Source organism: Acomys russatus, chromosome 5 (assembly GCF_903995435.1).
Source record: "Acomys russatus chromosome 5, mAcoRus1.1, whole genome shotgun sequence".
NCBI lineage: Eukaryota > Metazoa > Chordata > Mammalia > Rodentia > Muridae > Acomys > Acomys russatus.
This window is the reverse complement of record NC_067141.1, coordinates 31,956,187-31,975,892: the sequence shown is the minus strand read 5'-3', so window position 1 is coordinate 31,975,892 and position 19,706 is coordinate 31,956,187. Positions and strand designations below refer to the sequence as shown.

General features: G+C 52.8%; 2 protein-coding genes across 3 annotated transcripts; both read left to right on the top strand.

Annotated features, from left to right (window-relative positions):
• Nucleotides 1-2,464: 2,464 nt before the first annotated feature.
• Nucleotides 2,465-5,295, top strand: Tmem109 (transmembrane protein 109). Its single transcript, XM_051146153.1, has 3 exons — nt 2,465-2,701; nt 4,256-4,358; nt 4,824-5,295. Exons 1-3 carry the CDS (start codon nt 2,465-2,467, stop codon nt 5,213-5,215), a joined length of 732 nt encoding a protein of 243 aa, XP_051002110.1. The 3' UTR covers nt 5,216-5,295.
• Nucleotides 5,296-7,309: 2,014 nt separating this feature from the next.
• Nucleotides 7,310-19,693, top strand: Tmem132a (transmembrane protein 132A). 2 transcript variants are annotated; one of them, XM_051146155.1, is made up of 11 exons: nt 7,310-7,545; nt 9,824-10,038; nt 10,369-10,587; nt 11,244-11,575; nt 13,285-13,434; nt 13,764-13,959; nt 14,058-14,201; nt 15,721-15,923; nt 17,093-17,366; nt 17,765-17,956; nt 18,372-19,693. In XM_051146155.1, exons 1-11 carry the CDS (start codon nt 7,446-7,448, stop codon nt 19,410-19,412), a joined length of 3,066 nt encoding a protein of 1,021 aa, XP_051002112.1. In that variant the 5' UTR covers nt 7,310-7,445; the 3' UTR covers nt 19,413-19,693. The 2 variants fall into 2 exon arrangements, with proteins under 2 accessions (XP_051002112.1, XP_051002111.1); XM_051146154.1 differs by having other exon boundaries at nt 13,761-13,959.
• Nucleotides 19,694-19,706: the final 13 nt, after the last annotated feature.

The following is a 19,706-nucleotide window of genomic DNA, read 5'->3' as shown; positions in this document are numbered from 1 at the left end:
TCTCATCCAGGTCATGCAGCTCTACCTTTTTTTTTTTTTCTTCTGACCAGATCATGACTTCAGTCCCCTGAGGCTAGTCCCTATAGTTCTTAGATAGGCATGACTTGTCTGTAATTTAGACTCCATAGCCATTACATAGTTTGTATTAGTTGAAGCATAGAATTAAAGAACAAGGAAGGACATTACAATCTTGATATAATCCAAAATGCACCAGATGTTATGGATTCTATAAAGATGATTTAAGCCAGGCATGGTAGCACACGCCTTTAGTCCCAGCACTCTGGAGGCAGAGACAGAGGATCTCTGAGTTCGAGGCCAGCTTGGTCTGTAAAGCGAGTTCCAGGACAACAAGGCTACACGGAGAAACCTTGTCTTGAAAAACCAAAATAGGAAGAAAAAAAAAAAAAAACCAGATTATTTAGCAGTTGATACCAATCTGTCTATCTGTCATTTTAAGGACTGAACCCAAGGCCATGCACATGCTAGACAAGCCATCTGTTGCTGAGCTGCCTGCCCCCCAGCAACAGATGACATTTTAATCATTATGGTACAACTTCTTCCTAGAGGTTAGAAGTATAATGGTGGGCAAAAGAATGGGAAATTACCTTGGAAAGGATAACCCACCAAAGGATGGTTGCACTGTATAGGTGTGGCCAACCAAATTACTGGTGATGGGAATCAACTCAATTGTCAGCCAGCCTTCCTCTTCAGAGGTTGGCGGTAAAAGTCACAACCCTCTAAAGGCATGGCTGGTCCCCCTGGTAATTACTCCTCTAACCCTGTGGTTATCTAGGGAGTGCTCTAAAAATGGTCTTATTAACACAAAGGTATGTTGGGAAGGGCTGTCTTTCACCCTTCATTCTCTGAAGATGTTGCAGGAAGCCAGGCTCAAAGACTAATTACTTTGACAAAAGGTATCTTTTTTTGTTCTTTCCATGTATTGCATTATATGAGATGTGTGAGCTCTGAGCCAGGAAGGGTAGATGAAAACCAAACTGCTGGGTGTGTGTGTGTGTGTGTGTGTGTGTGTGTGTGTGTGTGTGTGTGTCTGTCTGTCTGTCTGTCTGTCTGTCTGTCTGTCTGTCTGTGTACACTGTATTATAACCAAATGTCCTCAACTTTCCACTTCCAAGTAGGTAAAGGGGCTGGGCATGGTGGTGCACGCCTTTAAGCCCAGCACTCGGGAGGCAGAGGCAGGTGGATATCTGTGAGTTCGAGGCCAACCTGGTCTACAAAGTGAGTCCAGGATATCCAAGGCTACACAGAGAAACCCTGTCTCGAAAAACCAACAAAACAAAACGAAACAAACAAATAGGTAAAGGGATGTGACTTAGCTTCCAGGTCAGTAATACCAGAACCGAGCCAAAGGATAGAGGCTGTCCAGGGCAAAGGGGATGGTTTCCTTGTTGAGGAGAACAACAGAGCAAAACATGTCACACAGGGAGTCACAGAAATCTTATGGCTGGTGACAGTAGAGGAGAAACAAGAGTTAGGCCTTAGAATGGTTCTCAACTTTGTATAGGAGGATCATCGAGGAGCTCATGTCCAAGGTCACACAGACACAGTGCCATCAGGACCGGTGTGCTTGGACACAGACGTTGGCACCTTGTGCCGCTCTTTGGTGATGTCACTGAGCAGCTCCACTTGAGTCCGCTTGAACACTTTGACCCCCCAGCAAGAGTAGGATTTGGAAGCACAGGATTGGGTTGAAATCCTTCTAAGCCCAGTGACCTTGCACAAGTGCTTCTCTGCAGTCATTCTTGTGTCTCTGTTAACCAAGTGCTTTGTTTTATATTAGTGTACAGTGGTAATCCTACTTATATGCTATTTTTAAGTTACTTTTTCCTGTCAGCTTTGGCTTAAGTACATTATAAGCTTCTTGGGATGAAGCCTTTAGAGATTTACAATTCATTCATGTCCATTGTGCCTCAGATGTAGAGACAGGCGTTCTTTGGGATTTAGAACTGGAGAAATGGAGGCCAGGCAGTGGTGGCTCATGCCTTTAATCCCAGCACATGGGAGGCAGAGACAGGTAGATCTCTGTGAGTTTCAGGCCAGCCTGGACTATAGAGCGAGTTCCAGGACAGCCAGAGCTGTTATACAGAGAAACCCTGTCTCAAAAAAAAAGAAGAAAGAAAAAGAAAAAAAAAAGAAAAAGAAAAAAACAACAAACAAACAAAAACCCTGGAGAAACAGAATATGCAGTGAGACCTTGGCCACTTTAAGGCATGGAATAGTTGTTGCTGGTGTGTTGGTAGAGAACACAAAGGAGGAAGCTGTGCCCAGCTTAGATCGCAAGTCATGGTTTATCGTTTTTGTCAAACTGTTCTTTTTAGGTTTGGCTGGGATGCTTGCCATGGGCCAGGGGTGGAGAAGGGGACTGACAGATCAGCTGGGAAAGTAAAAGGGTCCAACAGATTTGGCTCACTGCTTACCCTTTGGCCCTCTCTTGACAGACACAAACATGGCAGGCCCAGACAGCAATCCATCCTGGAGCAGGCGTCTGTTCAAAGCCGCCCTAATGGTCCTAGTGGCTCTTCTCCTCGTCCACTCAGCAGCATCGCAGGCCCAGCGAGACTTTGGCAACCATGGCCAACAGAAGAGGGAGGCCTCAGGTGATATTTTGTCCCAGATTGGCCGATCTCTGAAGGAGACGCTGGATACCTGGCTGGGGCCAGAGACCATGCACGTGATTTCAGAGGTAAGGAAGGTTGTGCCTGTGGTGTCTGTGTGCAGAAAGAAAAGGAGGGACACTGTTGCTGCCACCTCACCTTGCCACCACATCCTCTCTGTCCTAGTCTCTGCTGCAGAGATCCCCCACCTTCCACAAACACAGCCTGACAGTCTTGCCTCTTGCTGGCTGGTTGTCTGTTTCTTGCCCTTTTCACACGACCCCATCTCTTTCCAGCCTTTGTCCATTTGGCCAGAAAGGGTACAAAGTGAGCTACTCTCACAACTCATGTTAGTGGCTACCCACAGTGTCTGACTTGATCTGAGTCACACACACCTTCCATCTTGAACTGGCAGAGCACAGAGATCTGAATCCAAGTCTTCACCTGGAAAAGTGAGGTGGGGCTCATGAAGGGCCTGTGGCAGGGTCAGCTCTTCCACCCAGTACCATTTCTAGTATTGTGCCCCATCCTTCTGATAGTTCATACCAAAGTGCCTGAGCCAATAGTTTATAAAAGCCACAGTATAGGGCTGGGAAAATGGCTCAGTGGGTCAGGTTCTCCCTATGCCAGTGTGCAGACGTGAGTTCAGCTCCTCAGAGGGTATGTAAAAACTGGGCATGGTGTGCATGTCTGTAACCTCCAGCAGTGGAGACTGGGGTGCACAGAGACAGGCAGATAGATACCAGGAGCTTGCCGGCCAGCCAGACTAGCAGAAACTGGAGCTCCAGGTTCAGTAAGAGACCCCATCTCCAAAACTAGAGGCTAGAGAGGCAGCCCAGCATTTAAGAACACTTGCCGCTCTTGCAGAGGACCAGCACCACAATGGATTGAGATCCAACACCCTCCTCTGACTTCTTTGGTTGCACCCCAACCCCCATATATTCATACACATATACAAACACGTATAGACACATAAGTAAAGATAGAATCTTTTCTGTTTGTTTGTTTGTTTGTTTGTTTTTTGAGACAGGGTTCCTCTTGTAGTTCTGGTTGTCCTCAAACTCACTTTGTAGACCAGGCTGGCTTCAAACTCACAGAAATCCACCTGCCTCTGCCTCCCAAGTGCTGGATTAAAGGCGTGTGCCACCACACTCGGCTTTAGAATCTTTTTTTTTAAAAAAGCAAGCCAAGAGTTGAGGAAGACCTCCAGTCTCCATATGGGCCTCTGTAGATGCACATGCAGACAGGTACAAACCCATCAGTTGCCTGATTCCCTTTCTCTCACATGTCCTAGCCTTGCGTGGACACACCCTTTCATGATTCCCTCAGAAGCTTGGGGCCTCCAGTTTCATAGGGTGGCTACCATAAGGTAGTCCATGCACACGAAAGTGTACGTCCTGCTACCTCCAAAGCAGATCAGATGACCAACTGACATCTGTCCCAGATGTCCTGGGTTCTGTGTCAGGAAGGGGACATGGCAGAAGGGCCCCTCTCTGGACTCAAGAGTCCATGGCCTCCTCACCCAGACCCATCTTCACTGGGGCAGAAACAGGCCAGAGATTTCCCTGAAGGTCTGCCCAGGCCATGAGGATCAGGCGGGAGGAGAAGAGCCTCATCCCTGATGGATTTGTCTTTTTTCACAGACCCTGTCGCAGGTGATGTGGGCCATCTCATCAGCCCTCTCTGTGGCCTGCTTTGCCCTGTCTGGGATTGCTGCCCAGCTCCTGAGTGCCCTGGGACTGGATGGTGAGTGGCAGAGAATGAAATGGGTGGAGCTGGGTCTGACCTTGCTGTTGGTGGGCATTTATCTGTGTGGGGGCTGGACATTCCCCAGCTTTTTACAGATGTCCCCAGAGGTACAGAAGGGAGGCTAGAGATTCTTACCACCGTACCAGGGGTTTATTTGTGTTAGACACGGTGCAAAGGCATAATATCTCCTCTGGTTAGCCATAGCCCATGGAGGCGGACACACTATTCTCATATAATAAATTAATATATAATATAATATATAATAAATTAAACTCCATCTCCACGAGAGAGGTAGTCTTCCAGGAGTCCCCAGCAGGAGGCTGGGATTCAAACCCGTTCCCCCAGCCTGTAAGAATGGGTTATGCCTTTGCAAGGGTGTTGGTCTCTTCTGCTTCACCATTTCTTGCCCCTCTTTCCCTCACCGCATCTCTAGATTGCTGACTCTGTCCTTTTCCCTTTCAGGTGAACAGCTCACCCAGGGCTTGAAGCTCAGCCCTAGCCAAGTCCAGACCCTTCTACTGTGGGGAGCAGCAGCCTTGGTCATCTACTGGCTGCTGTCCCTGCTCCTCGGCTTGTTCTTGGCCTTGCTAGGGAGGATCCTGGGGGCTCTGAAGCTCGTCCTCTTTGTGGCTGGCTTTGTGGGCTTGGTGAGGTCTGTGCCTGACCCGTCCACCCGGGCCCTGATGCTCCTGGCCTTGCTAACTCTCTTCGCCTTGCTGAGCAAGCTCACTGGCTCCAAGGGCTCAGGGACCTACCTGGAAGCCAAGGTGAGGGGGCTGGAGCGTCAGCTAGAAGAGCTGCGTGGGAGGCAGAGGCGAGCAGCCAAGGCACCTCGGAGTCTGGAGGAAGAGTGACAGGGGTGTCCCACAGTGACACCTCTCACCATACCAAAGAGCTGAGCTGCTTCTGGGTCTCATGGCCCTCCTTGCAGCAGTGCCCCACCCCCATCCTCGCCCTTTCTTTGCCTTGTGTCTGAACCCTTGACATCTTTAGCCCCTGCCCTCACCCCTAGCTGAGAGAAGAGAACCTGTCCTCTGCAGGTGCTCAGTCACAGGATGGCTCCTTGACCTTTGTCTGCTCCCACCCTACCTCTCCCAGGGTGGGTTGGAGGGGCCTCAGCTCTGGCTTCTGCTCTCAGCCAGCACCACTGCCACTGATCTCTGTGATGATTAACCTGCTGCTGCCTGGCTTCCTTTAAAAAAAGGCCTTCCCAGGCTGATGCCCCTGTTTGACGATGCCCCCAACTCTTTTCTTCCTGTTCCTGACTCCCACCACACCACACCACCCCAGGCCCTCAAGGCCCTCACTGTCTTCCTCATTGCATAGCAATAGGGAGGGAGGGGAGATGAGAGACCTGAGGAGAAGGGAAGAGGAACCAGGGTCCCTGGAGGCCTGTGCATCTGGGTTCTGTTACAAGTGCCTTAACTGGAGTCAACACCACCCTCGGATTCCCCTTTGCCACACTGAATGTAGGAAAGTGTGCCGTGGCTACTTTGTGTTCAGAGAGAGAGCAGTCCTTTGCAGAATCCTGACTCCTGCAGCCAAAGTAAAAGCTAACTAACTCTCCTGCAGCTGGGGCCTTGCATGGACTGTCAGATGTCCTTTGGGGATTGCGGGGACCTTGAAAAAGGCAGGAAGAGCTGCTGTCCTGTAGTCCTCCTCCTGTCCACTCTGCCGTCCAGGAGCAACTATGGCCCAGCAACTGGGAAGAGCCTGACCTCGCCCTGATCTGCTCAGCAGGGCTCAGGGCGAGCCCACCACTCACCCTCTCCACCAGGGCACTTGCTCACTCTTGGCCTTGGCCTTTAGGGTCCTGGTGGAGGGAGGTGTCCTGAGCCAGGTCCAGCACAGCATGTGAAGAATAAATGCCTATTCTTACCGAGAAGGTTTGATGTTGAATCATGGCTGCAGTGATATATATTTTTATCAGCGCTTGGTTGGTTTTAAATAAAGTGCACGCTATTTTATTATCTTCTTCTGAATAAAATGTATTTACTCCAAGCCTCTGCCGCCAAACTGTCTTCTGTGGGGGCAGAGGTCAGCCCAACCTTGTGGACTTCCAGCAGGAAGCTGCTGGGAAGAAGGAAGGGCTCAAAGGAGGCTGTACCTGGTACCCTTCCCTCCAGGACCTTGCAGGGAGGCGCACACTCTTGTAACACTTAGAGATCTGGCAACAGTATTGGGGTTGAAGGTGCCCCTCTTCCCTTGGGGTGCTGCAGGATGCTGCCCTGTTGCTGGCCTGGGAAGCTTGGAAAGACTGACTTTCCCTCCTAGACACAGGAATTGACTGCAACAAGGTTCTCACTGTGATCCCCACTGTTTTGTGGAAGGCCCAGGCATGTCAGTGTTTCTTTTTCCTCTTTAAGTTGCCCTGGAGATGCCATCTTCTTCTGGACCTCTCCCAGCACCACCTGGTGGCAAGGCTGGGCGGGGAACCTGAAGTCAGGTCTTCCTCAGAAGGGTTGACCAGTTTGCACCCTTCACCCTTTGGGATTCTTTCTGGGGTGGGGTTGGGCACGAAACAAACTGCCTCCATGGATGCCTCAGGGTCGTCACCTGGCCTCGTTTGGCCTCTCCTTTTCTGTCCTCCTCCCACCTCCCCCGCACCGCAGCTCTGTTCCCTTATGTCTGATTTCTAACTGTTGATTCTAAAGAGAGATGCCTTTACAGGTGAGATTCTTGTGGGGAGGGCATGAGGCAGAGGAAACATTTTTTTGTTTGTTTGCTGTTTTGTTTTTGTTTTTGTTCTCTCCTTGATAATCAGCTTCCAAAAGAAATCCCCAACCTTACCTTGTGCCTCAGTCTCCAGGGACACGGCCTTGTCCCCAACTGTAGGCACCCGGGCGCTCTGGGTTTGGGGATCCGCAGGGCACTAGGACCCGGCGGGCGAAGGGGGACAGCCCATGTGCCTGCATTCCCTCCCACCCCACTTCTCCCGCTCCATTGTCTGGGAACTGCTGCCGCGGGCGGGCGGCTCGGGGAACTGGCTGGCCAGAGCGGTCGGCGCGGAGCAGGAGCGGGAGATGCGGAGCCATACCGCAGCTACCTGAGCCGCGTGCCTGTTACCCGCCTTCAGTGGGAAGGATGTACGCCTCGATGGCTGAACGCGCGGCTGCGGCCCCTCGGGGGCCCCTCGGTGCCTGGCTCTACCTCCTGGTGGCCCTCGCCCTGGAAGTCATGAGAGGTCAGCGGGAAGGGAGGGGAGGGGAGGGGCGACCCGGCCCGTGAGGCCAAGAGCCAGTTGTGTCCCCAAGCCTCTAGGCTCTGGAACTAAACCTAGAACGATGCTTTGGAGAGGTGCAACCTTGCGAAACCAGCTCCCAGCCAACAGCCCTTTTGCCTTCTTACCTGTGCACTACCTGGATGCACCTTTCTGAGCCTACGGTCTTCTCACTCCCATCCTCACCTGCCGCGTCCCAACTCCTCTTCGAGCACCCTCCCCAGCCCAGGCGTCTAACCCGGCTGCCCTGCTTCCCCCTGCACCACCTCTCCCTAACCTGCCCCCAGCAGCTTGTCCGCCAGTCATAGGAATGCAAACCAGCCTCTTTGCCTGAGATCGGGAAATCTCTCAGTCCCAAGGAGATCTCCGACCTTGGAGTTTTCTGGGAGAGCCCCCCCTCCCCAAGTCTTGCCTTTCCAAGCCCTTGTAGGTGTACCCAGCACTGAGTAAGAGGCAGCAGCTACCTCGTGCCCAACATGAGCTGTGGCTAAAAGGTTGGAAGATGCTTTGGCAGATTGGGAGATGGCGAAGCACTCTCTACCTACCTGCCCCCATCAAGAGGGCTGGACTCCCAGTGATGGGAGGCCGTGGGAGTCAAGCTACTGAGTATCTTGTAATTATGGAAGCAGTGAATTAGAAGGTGGACAGGAGCCACCCCAGGGGCCACTAGTCACTCGCTTGTTACCCTTAGGGATAAGGCAATGGGGGTCGGGCGGTGGGGTGGGGGTGGGGGCTCTAGAAGAAAGCCCCTCGTCCCAGTTCAGCTGTGGGACTGAGAGGAAGCTGGTTCTGGAACTTCTTTCAGGTACCTGCTCCCCACCCAGCAGAACCAATGGGAGCCCTACTAACCCTTCCACAGTGAGGGGAGGGGAGTTCTGTCCTTCTGTTCGCCAACAGTCTCACCTCACATGGGGCCTACTGAGTTGATAAAGCCTTCCCCTGCCCGTGGAGTTAGGAAATACCCCTTCTACTGATGAGAAGACCCAGGTTCCAAGATGCTGGTGCCTTGCGCATCTTTCATGGGGTAGAGCTAGGACACAGAGGCAGGTCTGGCCTCCCGGACAACCTTTCTAAGGCGAGTTGAGGGAATTTCAGAGTGGGTAAGACAGAACCTGGGGCTGACAGGCAATTCAGGAGAGGCAGCAGAACCAGGCACATGGAATGTACTTGCGGTTCCATGTACGCTGGAGGCATGGGAGGATTGTCCCCCATCTCAGAAAAGCAGTAAGCAGCAAGCAGAGTTGGTACAAGGAGTGTAGCGAGGGGTTGAATAGCCACAGAAGGCTTCCTGGAGGAGGCAGCATTTGCTCTTGATCCTGAAGGAGAGGGTGGCATGGCCTGGGAGTGAAGGCCACATGGCATGCTGGTGTTGCATTGAACGGAGAGGCTGGGTATCTCAGTGGTGAGTTCCTTAATGGCCTCTCAGGTCCACCCCAGGTTGGAGAACATCATTTTCTTAATCCATTAAGTGGAATTTGTAGTAACAGAACTTAACCTACAGAATTATGTGAGAACTGAAAGAGTGAATACATGTAAGATTGACTGTGTGGGGTTAAGTGCTTTAAAAATTGTTACTTTGGTGATTATAGTACAATCAATATGGCCTCTGTGAGCCTTTGTGCTTTTTATGATTGGCTAGTCGGTCTCCTCGGGTTTGTGGTTCCCATCTTTAGTGAGTGCCAGTAGCTTCATGGACCTCTTTGGTACGCCCCGCCCCCTCCACCCCCCACCCCACAAGTCTCATTCCTGAACCCCAGTCCCCAGCTAGGGCAGGGAAGAAGGCATCAAGGATGGAAATTTGGTGTGAATGTGTCATGGCAGTAATTGGACTTGGAAGCAGTGTCCAGTCAAGTCCACCAAAGGACCCAGACTCAGCAAAAGTGTCTCTCCATTTTTACTGAATAGACCCTGAGGCAGGAGGACTCCTGCCCTCCAAGTGCCCTATCTGAGACATGTAGGTCGTAGGCATCTGTAGATGAAAAGGCTCTGCTGGAAAGAGAGACAAGGTCTGTGGAAGGTAGAAGGTACAGCTGAGAATTTTACTTCCCATGCCTGATTCCCGAACTCTGCTTTTGTGAGGCGCTCAGTACCTCATCTGTGTAATGGGTTGACTCCTCCACATCTGGGAGATGGTACATTTGGGTCCATTTCTCTCCTGCCCAGCCCCACAGTGAGAATGGAGCCCAGTTCAAGCTCTGCTAGCTCCGGAGCCACCTCATGCCTACCCTTTATTCTTCTTCAGTTGGCAGTAACCAAGACACCCTGGACCCCTTCTACCTGCCAGTGGCCCTGGAACTCCTGGATGCCCCCGAACATTTCCGTGTGCAGCGGGCGGGCCACTACCCACCTGCTAACTCTTCCCTGGGCTCCCGTTCTGAAACCTTTCTGCTCCTGCAGCCCTGGCCCAGGGCCCAGCCACTTCTCCGGGCCTCCTACCCACCTTTTGCCACTCAACAGGTAAGGATGGAGCCCAGGGACTCTCAAGCAAATGCGACTCACGAGTCCTGTTGTTTGGGGTTCTGGGGCTCTTCTCATTCTTCTACCTAAGCATGAACCAGGCCTGACCCTGCTTAACTTCTGAAATTAGGCAAAGTTGGGCACATATGAGTGATACAGCCATAGTCAGCTTTCCCCATTCTCAACACAGGAAAACTAAGGCCCCCAACCCCCTGTCATGCTGACGTAAAAGCCTGACATCCCACCGTCCCAGGCCTGCCTGTCTCTGATCTGCCTCTCTTCCCGACCCTGCAGTTGAACGTCCGTCCTTATTCTTTTGTTCTTTTCCAGGTGGTCCCTCCTAGGGCCACTGAGCCCCACCGGCGGCCTGTCCCTTGGGATGTGCGGGCTGTTTCTGTGGAAGCAGCTGTGACTCCAGCAGAGCCTTATGCCCGTGTCCTCTTCCACCTCAAAGGACAGGATTGGCCGCCAGGACCTGGCAGCTTGCCCTGTGCCCGACTGCATGCCACACATCCTGCAGGCACTGCCCACCAAGCCTGCCGCTTCCAGGTGAGCAAGTTGTTTTCCTGCTGTGCCATGCAGGTGCGGGGGGGCCAGGGTGGAGAGGAAAGGCCTCTGCCACAGTCTGGGAAGTATAGGGGGATGAGGCACCTGACTCCGGTTCCCTTAAGAATCTCAGTCCGTGGAGAATGGCTTTGGGCACATAATATCTCTGAGGCCCAGTTCTTTCTCATCTGTAAAACAGACTAACAGTCCCCACCTGTAGGGAGCTGGAGAAGAAAGGAGACATGTGTAAGAGTCACTGCACCAGAGCTGTCAAACTCTGTTGTGTAGTGATGGGACGTTTGCAGGGTTTATTTATACTGTTGTGTAGTTAGGACCTAAGACCCACTGGAGATGCCCCTGTTCTTGCTGATATTCTGAGCTCTAGGCAGGTCTTCGGATGTAGTAAAGATTGTCCCCCCCGCCCCTTTGCTACGAGTCTGTTCAAAATGAGGAAAGTGACCTACAGAGTGTTCTGAGACCGGGACCTGCTGGGTACTTTATTGTGGCCCCTGGGAGACGTCCTTGGTTCTGCCTTTCATAGACCTCTTTAGCTTAGGTTTTGTTTGTTTTTGTTTTTTTTTTTCCCCTGCCAATGGGTGCAAGAACCCTTCCTACCCTTCCCAGGGCCACCACAACCTTTGCTTTCATTGCATTTGCAGCCATCTCTGGGTGCCTGTGTCGTGGAGTTGGAGTTCCCTTCTCATTGGTTCTCTCAAAGTGCCACCACAAGGGCCGAACTGGCTTATACTCTGGAGCCTGCAGGTGAGGGCCCCGGGGGCTGTGGCCCTGGCACAGAGGAGGAGACCAGGGAGCAGGCTCTCCCAGTGGGTGGTGTGGAGCTGCACCCTGCAGACCCCCCACAGTACCAGGAGGTACCACTGGATGAAGCAGTCACTCTGCGGGCACCCGATGTGCCAATGAGGCCTGGCCAGCTCTTCACTGCTACCCTCCTACTTCGCCACAACTTCACAGCCAGCCTTCTAACCCTGCGGTGAGCACTAGGTTCCCATCGGTGGAAGAGGGTCAGGGACTTAAATAGGAAGACAACGGGTTTCTGTTTTTCTTGTAGTCCTTGCTGGAGCTCTTGGCCTCTATCAACCATGAGTTCTGCATAAATGTTCCAAGCAGAGACTTGCTGGAGCCTAAGAAGTGTAGTGTCCAGTGCTGGGCCATGCTCAAATGCTGATGAGATGGGAGGGGGTCTATCTAGGCTGGAGCATGCATAGATTGCTCCTGCTTGCCACTCCTGCTGAGGGGGCCTTTGGACAAAGCCCGCACTTTGCCATCAAAGCCCCCATTCTCCATGTCCTTTTCTGTAGGGAGATACTCCAAAGCACATTCCACTCCACCCAGTGAAGGTGACAAGGGTCTGAAGTGTCACTTTCCCTTTCCCTTTGTGGGTAGATGGGAGTCCCACCCCATGTGTCTCCCTACTCCTTATGCCCACTCAGGCTCACTCATGTACTGACTCCACAGACCTCACAGTACAAGTCCTGTGTCTCCACACTGTAGAGCAGGACTCCCTTGGACCCACCAATAGTTAAATAAAGACTCAGAGGCTTATTAATATTTATTAAAGCTTACACCTTTAGCTGAGCAGCCTCTCAGCTAGCTCATCTGTCTTGACCCGGCTATTCTAGTGCACATTTTGCCACGTGACTGGTTCTTTACATCTCTCGGCCCCAGTACAGCTGTGTCGTACTGACATCACCATGTCTGAATTCTTCTCCCAGAAACCCTCTCTCTGTCTGGAAGTTCTGCCTTTCCCTTCTGTCCAGACATTGGCTGTCAGATTTTTTTTGGTTTTTTGGGTTTTTTTGTTTTTGTTTTTGTTTTTTTGTTTTTCAAGACAGGGTCTCTCTGTGTAGCCTTGGCTGTCCTGGACTCATGTTGTAGACCAGGCTGGCCTTGAACTCACAGTGATTTGCCTGTCTCTGCCTCCTGAGTGCTGGGATTAAAGGTGCGTGCCACCACACCCTGAGGCTGTCACATTTTTACTAGAACCAATCAAATACAACTCTAGATTGCCTTCCTCACCTGAGGAAGGAACAAATATTTACAAAATGTGAGACTGGTGATGGGCCATAGCTCTCTGTGGGCACAGAATTAACAACTGAATACACAGAGGCAAACCTTCACACTATGTACCCCAGCAGCCCTGGAGTTGCACCGAGGTGTGCGGGGCCCCGCCCCCATCTGTACCAAGGACTGGAAGAGAAAGCACAAACTAGATTAGATAGCATGGGCCTGGCCAGTGGGCAGAGAAAGGGAGAAAGCCAGCTACTGCCACCTACAAGGATAATGTTTAGGAGGAACAGCAGACTGGGCTGTGGGTACAGCCAACAAAGGCCTGGTACCATGAATGTGAGCTAGGCTGTGGAGGGATGACTGTTGCTGTGGGGTCCAAGTCCAGAATTTATCAAAATTTATAGATATGTCTCTGTCCCTATTGAGGCTTTGGAGCACCAGGCCTGGGCTCTAGCTTGTGGGCAGTAGAGTTGTAAGTGGCTTTTCAGTGGGTGGAGGAAGGGGTGTGATGTGACCTGTCTGGACGTGGGGTCCTTCTGGGAGAGATTGGAAGAGATTTCTGTTGGAATTGGGAAGGCCAGACAGGAGGCTGCCATCTTTAGTGCTTTGTCTTTCCAACGCAATTGGCAACACAATTTCCATCTTGGCCAATAACCCATACCCTCTTTGCAGGATCAAAGTGAAGAAAGGACTGCAGGTAACGGCTGCTCGCCCAGCCCAGCCCACCTTCTGGACTGTTAAGCTAGACCGCTTCAAGGGCTCAAAGCACCACACTAGCCTGATCACCTGTCACCGTGCTGAGTCTGTAGGGCCAGATTCCAGGTAGGCACCAACAAAAGTTCTAGCCCTAAAATGCTAGAGTAGACATTTGAGGGTCTGATGGATGCCCCCACTCTACCCCAATGAGCATTTGGGGACATAGACTAGTGGTTCTGTGGATCTTAAGAGGGTCCTGGAGCCCAAGTTGGGCTTTCTAGCCAGGATGCAGGCTAAGCTCTGGCACATTCCACTATGGTCTCGGAGGTGTTATACCACTTCTTGTATCTTGGTCTTCTTGCCAATAAAATGGGGCTAACTGTAGAGCCTGCTTGTGGACACAGGTGGTGCCTGGTAGCTGGCAAACACTCAGCTTGTCTCTCTCTTTCCAGCAGCCCCCTTGAACTGTCTGAGTTCTTATGGGTGGACTTTGCAGTGGAGAATAGCACTGGTGGGGGTGTGGCAGTCACTCGCCCTGTCACGTGGCAGCTGGAGTACCCAGGTCAGGCCCCTGAAGCAGAGAAGGACAAAATGGTGTGGGAGATCCTGGTGTCTGAGCGGGACATCAGAGCCCTCATCCCCCTGGCCAAGGTAAGAGGCTACCATTTGTGATCAGCCCCACTGGAAGCCTAGCCCCAGGAACCCCAAAAGAGGAGAGCCCTGGAACTAAGTGACCCTTGCACCCTCAGGCTGAGGAGCTGGTGAACACGGCTCCACTGACTGGAGTGCCACAGCGCATCCCTGTGCGTCTTGTCACTGTGGACAGTGGGGGAGCCCTGGAGGAGGTGACAGAACACATTGGCTGTGAGTCAGCCAACACACAGGTCCTGCAGGTGAGTGGCAGTGCTCATCTCTTTGAGTATGTGCAGTCAAACACATAGCTTTGTTCCTTTCTGCAGCACATCTCCCAGAGAGCAACTTCTCAAGCATAATCCTCATGGGCAGAGCCGTGACATCAACCTTGTCCCAATTATCATCTCTCTAGAGTAAAGTGGAAGTTGTGAAGCTTAGTCTTATGCTTATTTTCTTTCTTCCTTTTTTTTTGTTTTTTTGTTTTTTATTTGTTTGTTTGTTTGTTTGTTTTGTTTTGTTTTTTTGAGACAGGGTTTCTCTTGTAGTCCTGGACCTGGACGCACTCTATAGACTAGGCTGACCTCAAACTCACAGAGATCTGCCTGCCTCTGCCTCCTGAGTGTTGGGATTAAAGGCGTACGCCAGCCCTGCCCAGACTTAAGCTTATTTTCACATTCATTGTCCATTGTCCATTTGGCACTGGCCAGGGAGCTGAGCTGGAAGAGTGTGTGTGCTTTGGCGTCAGGAAGTTGTTTTTTTTTACAGAGCCCTCTGCTAGCTTCTTGTGGCTGTGAGGCAATACCTCACAAAAGCAGTGTGTAGAAGAAAAGGTTTATTCTGGCTCCTAGTTCAAGGGTACGGGCCACTGTGGCAGGGAAGGACAAATACAGGAGCTCAAGGCAGTGGGCCACACTGCACTGTAGTCAGGAAGCAGAGAGCTGAATGCTGGTGCTCAGGAAAAAAAAAAAAAAAAGGATTTCTCCCACTTCAGTGAGCTCAATCTGGAAGTCCCCTCACAGGCACTAGAGAGCTGCGTCCTAGGGAGCTCTACATCTTGTCATGTGGCCAGTGTCAATCGTTACCACCTTTCTTTGTTCTCAGTTAGCTGTGCAGTCACTGTGCAAGTGTCTTAGCCTCTCTGACTCTCCTCCGGTCCCCCAACTTTGACGTATCATTAGGTTGCTGTAAGAGCGAAAAGTACCTAAGACGGTGTCCGGCAGGTAGCAGGAACTGAGGCACTAGCAGTTACGGCTGTTAACAGTTGATGAATATCATCATAATAATCACTGTTGTAATGACCTGGGTGGGGGAGAAGGCTAACAGAGGATAGGCAGCTTACTCCGTCTGGAGGTCCTAACTGACCCAGATCCCAGGCAGGAGTGACAGCACCTTTTGGGGCTCCTGGGTAAGTGGGCCTGTCTTGCCCCCTCTGCCTTCACCCATTTAGCTGGAGCTGGCTGGTAGTGCCTCTAACACCAGTGTCTGAGACTGGCACCAAGTAACTGAAGTTCTAAGTTCAAGCCCAATCCTGCTAGGAGGAAGGCTGTGTGTGTGTCCATGCAAATGACCCAGCTCATCCACTGGAGAACCCAGAGTATGGCCCAGTCCCGCCCTGGAGTGGATTTTTGCCCCACCCCTCCCCCACCATCCAGCCCTTCGAGAAGCACATATCTGTGACCTGCAGAACTGAATTTGAGTTGCAGTCCTGGTGATGGTTGAAGTAGATGCTGCTGTCAATGCCTGTCATTTGTGTCTCAGCCCATCTCTGCTTTTCCACAGGTATCTGAGGCCTGTGATGCTGTGTTTGTGGCTGGCCAGGAGAGCCAGGGTGCCAAGGGGGTGCGGGTGGACTTCTGGTGGCGCCGACTGCGGGCCTCACTGAAGCTGATTGTATGGGCCCCACTATTGCCCTTGCGCATTGAGCTGACTGACACCACTTTGGAGCAAATCCGAGGCTGGAGGGTCCCAGGCCCAGCAGAAGGGTGAGTTCAGGCCTGCAGGAGCCCATAGGATTTGGTGAGTTCTCCAGGGACTGAGAGTATACAAGCAGACACGTCCATGGGCCAAGGCTGGGGTCTGAAACACTGCTCATTACTTGCAGCCTGTATTAATCACTTTCCGTGTTGCCATGGCAACATGTGTGACAAAAGAAACTTAAGAGACATGGTTTTTGTTTTGCCTCACTGTTCAAAAGACAACAGCCCATTGTGGTGGAACAGCCATAGTGGCAGGAGTTTAGACAGCTGGACAGGACACACTGCACGCAAAGTCAGGAAGCCAAGAGACAGATGAATGCTGGACCTCAGCTCACTTTCTCCTTTCTCTTCAGTAGTGGGACTCCAGCTGACAGGATGGTACTGACCGTACTTATGGTGGGTCTTCCCACCTCTGTTTACCCTGATTAAAAAGCTACCTCACTATCACGCCCGGAGACTTGTCTCCTAGATGATTTTAAATCTTGTCAAGGTGGCAGTGTTAGCCATCACCTCACCTTTGACCTCCAGAACCCTGACCATTGTAGTATAAGCCTCCACATTCCCTCTGTCTTCCCTTCCTAGTCCGCTGTAGCACATACGGATTCTTTTTTCCTTGGTTTTCTCCAGCTCTATGCTCCATCCCTGAGAATGTTCACTACTGTACCTTGAAGCCTTGATGAATGGCCCCGAGCGCCATAAAAATCAGCTACACTGGGTGGGGGGTGGGGGAGGGGGAAGCCTCACCAGAACTCGAGGACAAAGTCACTCAAAGGAACATAGCTCTTAGGCTCGGTAGAAACTGGGCTGTCACCCAGTTGCCTTGTCACCTTTCAATTCCAGAGGTATTCAGAAACAGGTGCAGCCAACTGAATAGATAGGCACATTTCTTCAGTCAGTCATGGGGGGATGGGCATCCCTGACCTGAGCAGAAAGACTTGGCAGCCGGAGAGGAGGGTATTCAGGACAGAGTTTGAAGAACAGGAGGCATACACCAGTCAGCCGCCTCTTGTACTATCGTTATTTTGTTATTTGTGCAAGCTGAGGCTGGAGCTGGGGCCTTAAGCTTCTATCTAGAACCTCTAGTTGGGTGGCTGGGCTGGACCTTGTTGAGTTTGAAGTTTGGGGAAGGTGTGGTCTCCAGTGGGCGGGGCCCTCACTAGCGCCCCGCCCTGCAGGCAGTTGGAGCCTGAAGTTGCTGCTGAAGAGGCAGAGCGGCGCTCCCGGGGCTGCCGCCTGCAGTACCAGAGAGCTGGGGTGCGCTTCTTGGTGCCCTTTGCGGCTCACCCGCAAGACGGTGGTCGCCGCCTCACCCACCTACTGGGCCCTGACTGGATGCTGGATGTGAGTCACCTTGTGGCAGCCCACGCCCATGTGCAAGATCCTCGCATTGCCTCCTTGGAAGGCGGTCGCATCCTAGTGGGACGGGAGCCTGGAGTCACCTCTATCGAGGTGAGCCACTAAGGGGACTCTAAAGAGCAAGACTCTAACCCCTCCCAACCCCCCAGGGTACTGGTGTCCCCAGAATGTTTCTGGTTATGTGTGAAGGCTGCATTAGAGGCTTAGGCTGTGGCTGGGGAGAATAGGTGGGCAATCTAGGAGGGATAGGAGACTGAGACTGAAGTTCACTGTGGGAAACACTGTAGGTGTGGAGGACTAGGGTGTGTGTAGGGACCAGACCTCTGGAAAAAGGGCACCATCCTCTGGTATGGATTGGAGTCTTTAAGTGTTTTAGAGTTATAGAGACGATGATGCTGGGAGCCCAAAATAATGATACTTTAGGGAGTCTGTGTGGGGGAGATATCCCCCCCCCATACACACGTACATTTTCATCTGCTTTCCACTCTCAGGTTCGTTCTCCACTATCTGACTCCATCCTGGGGGAGCAGGCGCTGGCTGTGACAGATGACAAGGTCTCAGTGCTGGAGCTCCGGGTGCAGCCAGTGATGGGCATCTCACTGTCCCTGAGTCGGGGCACATCCCACCCTGGGGAGGTCACAGCCATGTGCTGGGCCCAGTCGTCTCTTCCAGCCCCAAAGCAGGTGATGGCTGGGGGTGAGGGAGCATGGTCAACTGTTACTGATGGGGGCTGATGGTCGAGGAGGATGGGAGGAAGTGGGTCCTGGTACTTGGACCCCTTGCTTTAGGGTTTTCAAAATAAGGATTATTTCCCTGTGAGGTAGTGAGTTCTCTGTGGCTGGAAGTGATCAAGCAGTGGCTGGCTGGAGTATAGCACTGGGAGGCTCATTAGGCTCCATTGAGGACTCAGACTCCTAGGCTGAGTGGCAGACAGGTGATTGACACGCATCCCCTTTCTCCCTGTGTTTTGTCCATTTGCCTGTGTCTCTGTTTGCTCCGTGCTCTTTCTTCCGTGTGGCCTGTCACTGTGGGAGTGGTCTGTGTGTGCATGCGTGCGTGCCCTCGCGTTGTCTCTGCCTGTGTCTGTGCGCCCTGCAGGAGGTGGCCCTTTCCCTGTGGCTGTCCTTCTCTGACCACACTTTGGCCCCTGCTGAGCTCTACGACCGCAGTGACCTGGGACTGTCCGTCTCAGCTGAGGAGCCCGGTGCTGTCCTGCCGGCTGAAGAGCAGGGAGCCCAACTCGGTGTGGTGGTGAGTGGGGTGGGTGCCGAAGGGCTGCCCCTCCATGTGGCTCTGCACCCACCAGAACCCTGTCGCCGAGGCCGCCACCGGGTTCCCCTGGCCTCAGGCACGGCCTGGCTGGGGCTGCCCCCATTGCCCACACCAGCTCCTGCCCTCCCATCCAGCCCTGCTCAAAGCCCACCATTCACAGAAGCCACTGTGGAGGGAAAGCGGCAGGTAGCAGGCGGTATGGGGGGCCATGTGGGTGTGAGGGGCAAGTTTGAGCGGGCAGAAGAAGCTGGGATGGAAGAGGATGAAGCCAAAGAAGAGGAGGAAGATGAGGAAGAGATGGTGCCCGCCCCTCAGCGTGTCACTGACCTAGAGCTGGGAATGTATGCTCTGCTGGGCATTTTCTGTGTGGCCATTCTCATCTTCCTGGTCAATGGTGTGGTGTTTGTGTTGCGCTACCAGCGCAAAGAGCCTCCCGATAGCGCTATGGACCCTGCCTCCCCTCAGCCCCATAACTGGGTCTGGCTGGGTACCAATCAGGAGGAACTGAGTCGTCAGCTGGACCGTTGCTCTTCCCCGGTCCCACCCAAGGGGGAGGGGGGCTGTCCCTGTGAAAGTGGGGCAGGAGGGGATGCCTCAACTGTGGCCCCCAGTGCTTCAGAGGGCACTGCTGGCTCCTCAAGTACCCTGGCCCGCAAAGAAGCTGGGGGACGTCGGAAGCGAGTAGAGTTTGTGACCTTTGCTCCAGCACCCCCAGCCCAGCTGTCCGAGGAGCCTGTAGGGGCCCCGGCTGTACAGTCCATCCTGGTGGCAGGTGAGGAGGACATCCGCTGGGTGTGTGAGGACATGGGGCTGAAGGACCCGGAGGAGCTTCGAAACTACATGGAGAGGATCCGGGGCAGCTCCTGACTGCCAGCCTGCAGCCTGCCAGGTGCAGCTGTGCCCACCAGCTCAGGCACTGGGACCAGTGGGATGTCTGGCTGGACTTCTTGCCTGGCCCTCATGCTCATCCTCTGGTGCTTACTGATCCGAGTCCCCTGCTGGGTCCCCTCAGGGACCCCAACCCAGGCCCCTTCCACCCCACCCCTTGTCATGGACTATGGTCAAGAGGGAGGGCGCATGCCCCTTATTTATGGGAACCACTTCATTCTAATGTTGGCTACGGAATAAATGAGAAGAGAACGGGCACAGCTGGTGCTGCTA

Bases quoted from the DNA above. Each gene is read 5' to 3' on its own strand.
- Tmem109 (XM_051146153.1), top strand. From the start codon at position 2,465: ATGGCAGGCCCAGACAGCAATCCATCCTGGAGCAGGCGTCTGTTCAAA. The intron at 2,702-4,255 runs GTAAGGAAGGTT...CTTTTTTCACAG, and splicing joins CCATGCACGTGATTTCAGAG to ACCCTGTCGCAGGTGATGTG. The intron at 4,359-4,823 runs GTGAGTGGCAGA...TTTCCCTTTCAG, and splicing joins GAGTGCCCTGGGACTGGATG to GTGAACAGCTCACCCAGGGC.
- Tmem132a (XM_051146154.1), top strand. From the start codon at position 7,446: ATGTACGCCTCGATGGCTGAACGCGCGGCTGCGGCCCCTCGGGGGCCC. The intron at 7,546-9,823 runs GTCAGCGGGAAG...ATTCTTCTTCAG, and splicing joins CGCCCTGGAAGTCATGAGAG to TTGGCAGTAACCAAGACACC. The intron at 15,924-17,092 runs GTGAGTTCAGGC...CCCGCCCTGCAG, and splicing joins GTCCCAGGCCCAGCAGAAGG to GCAGTTGGAGCCTGAAGTTG.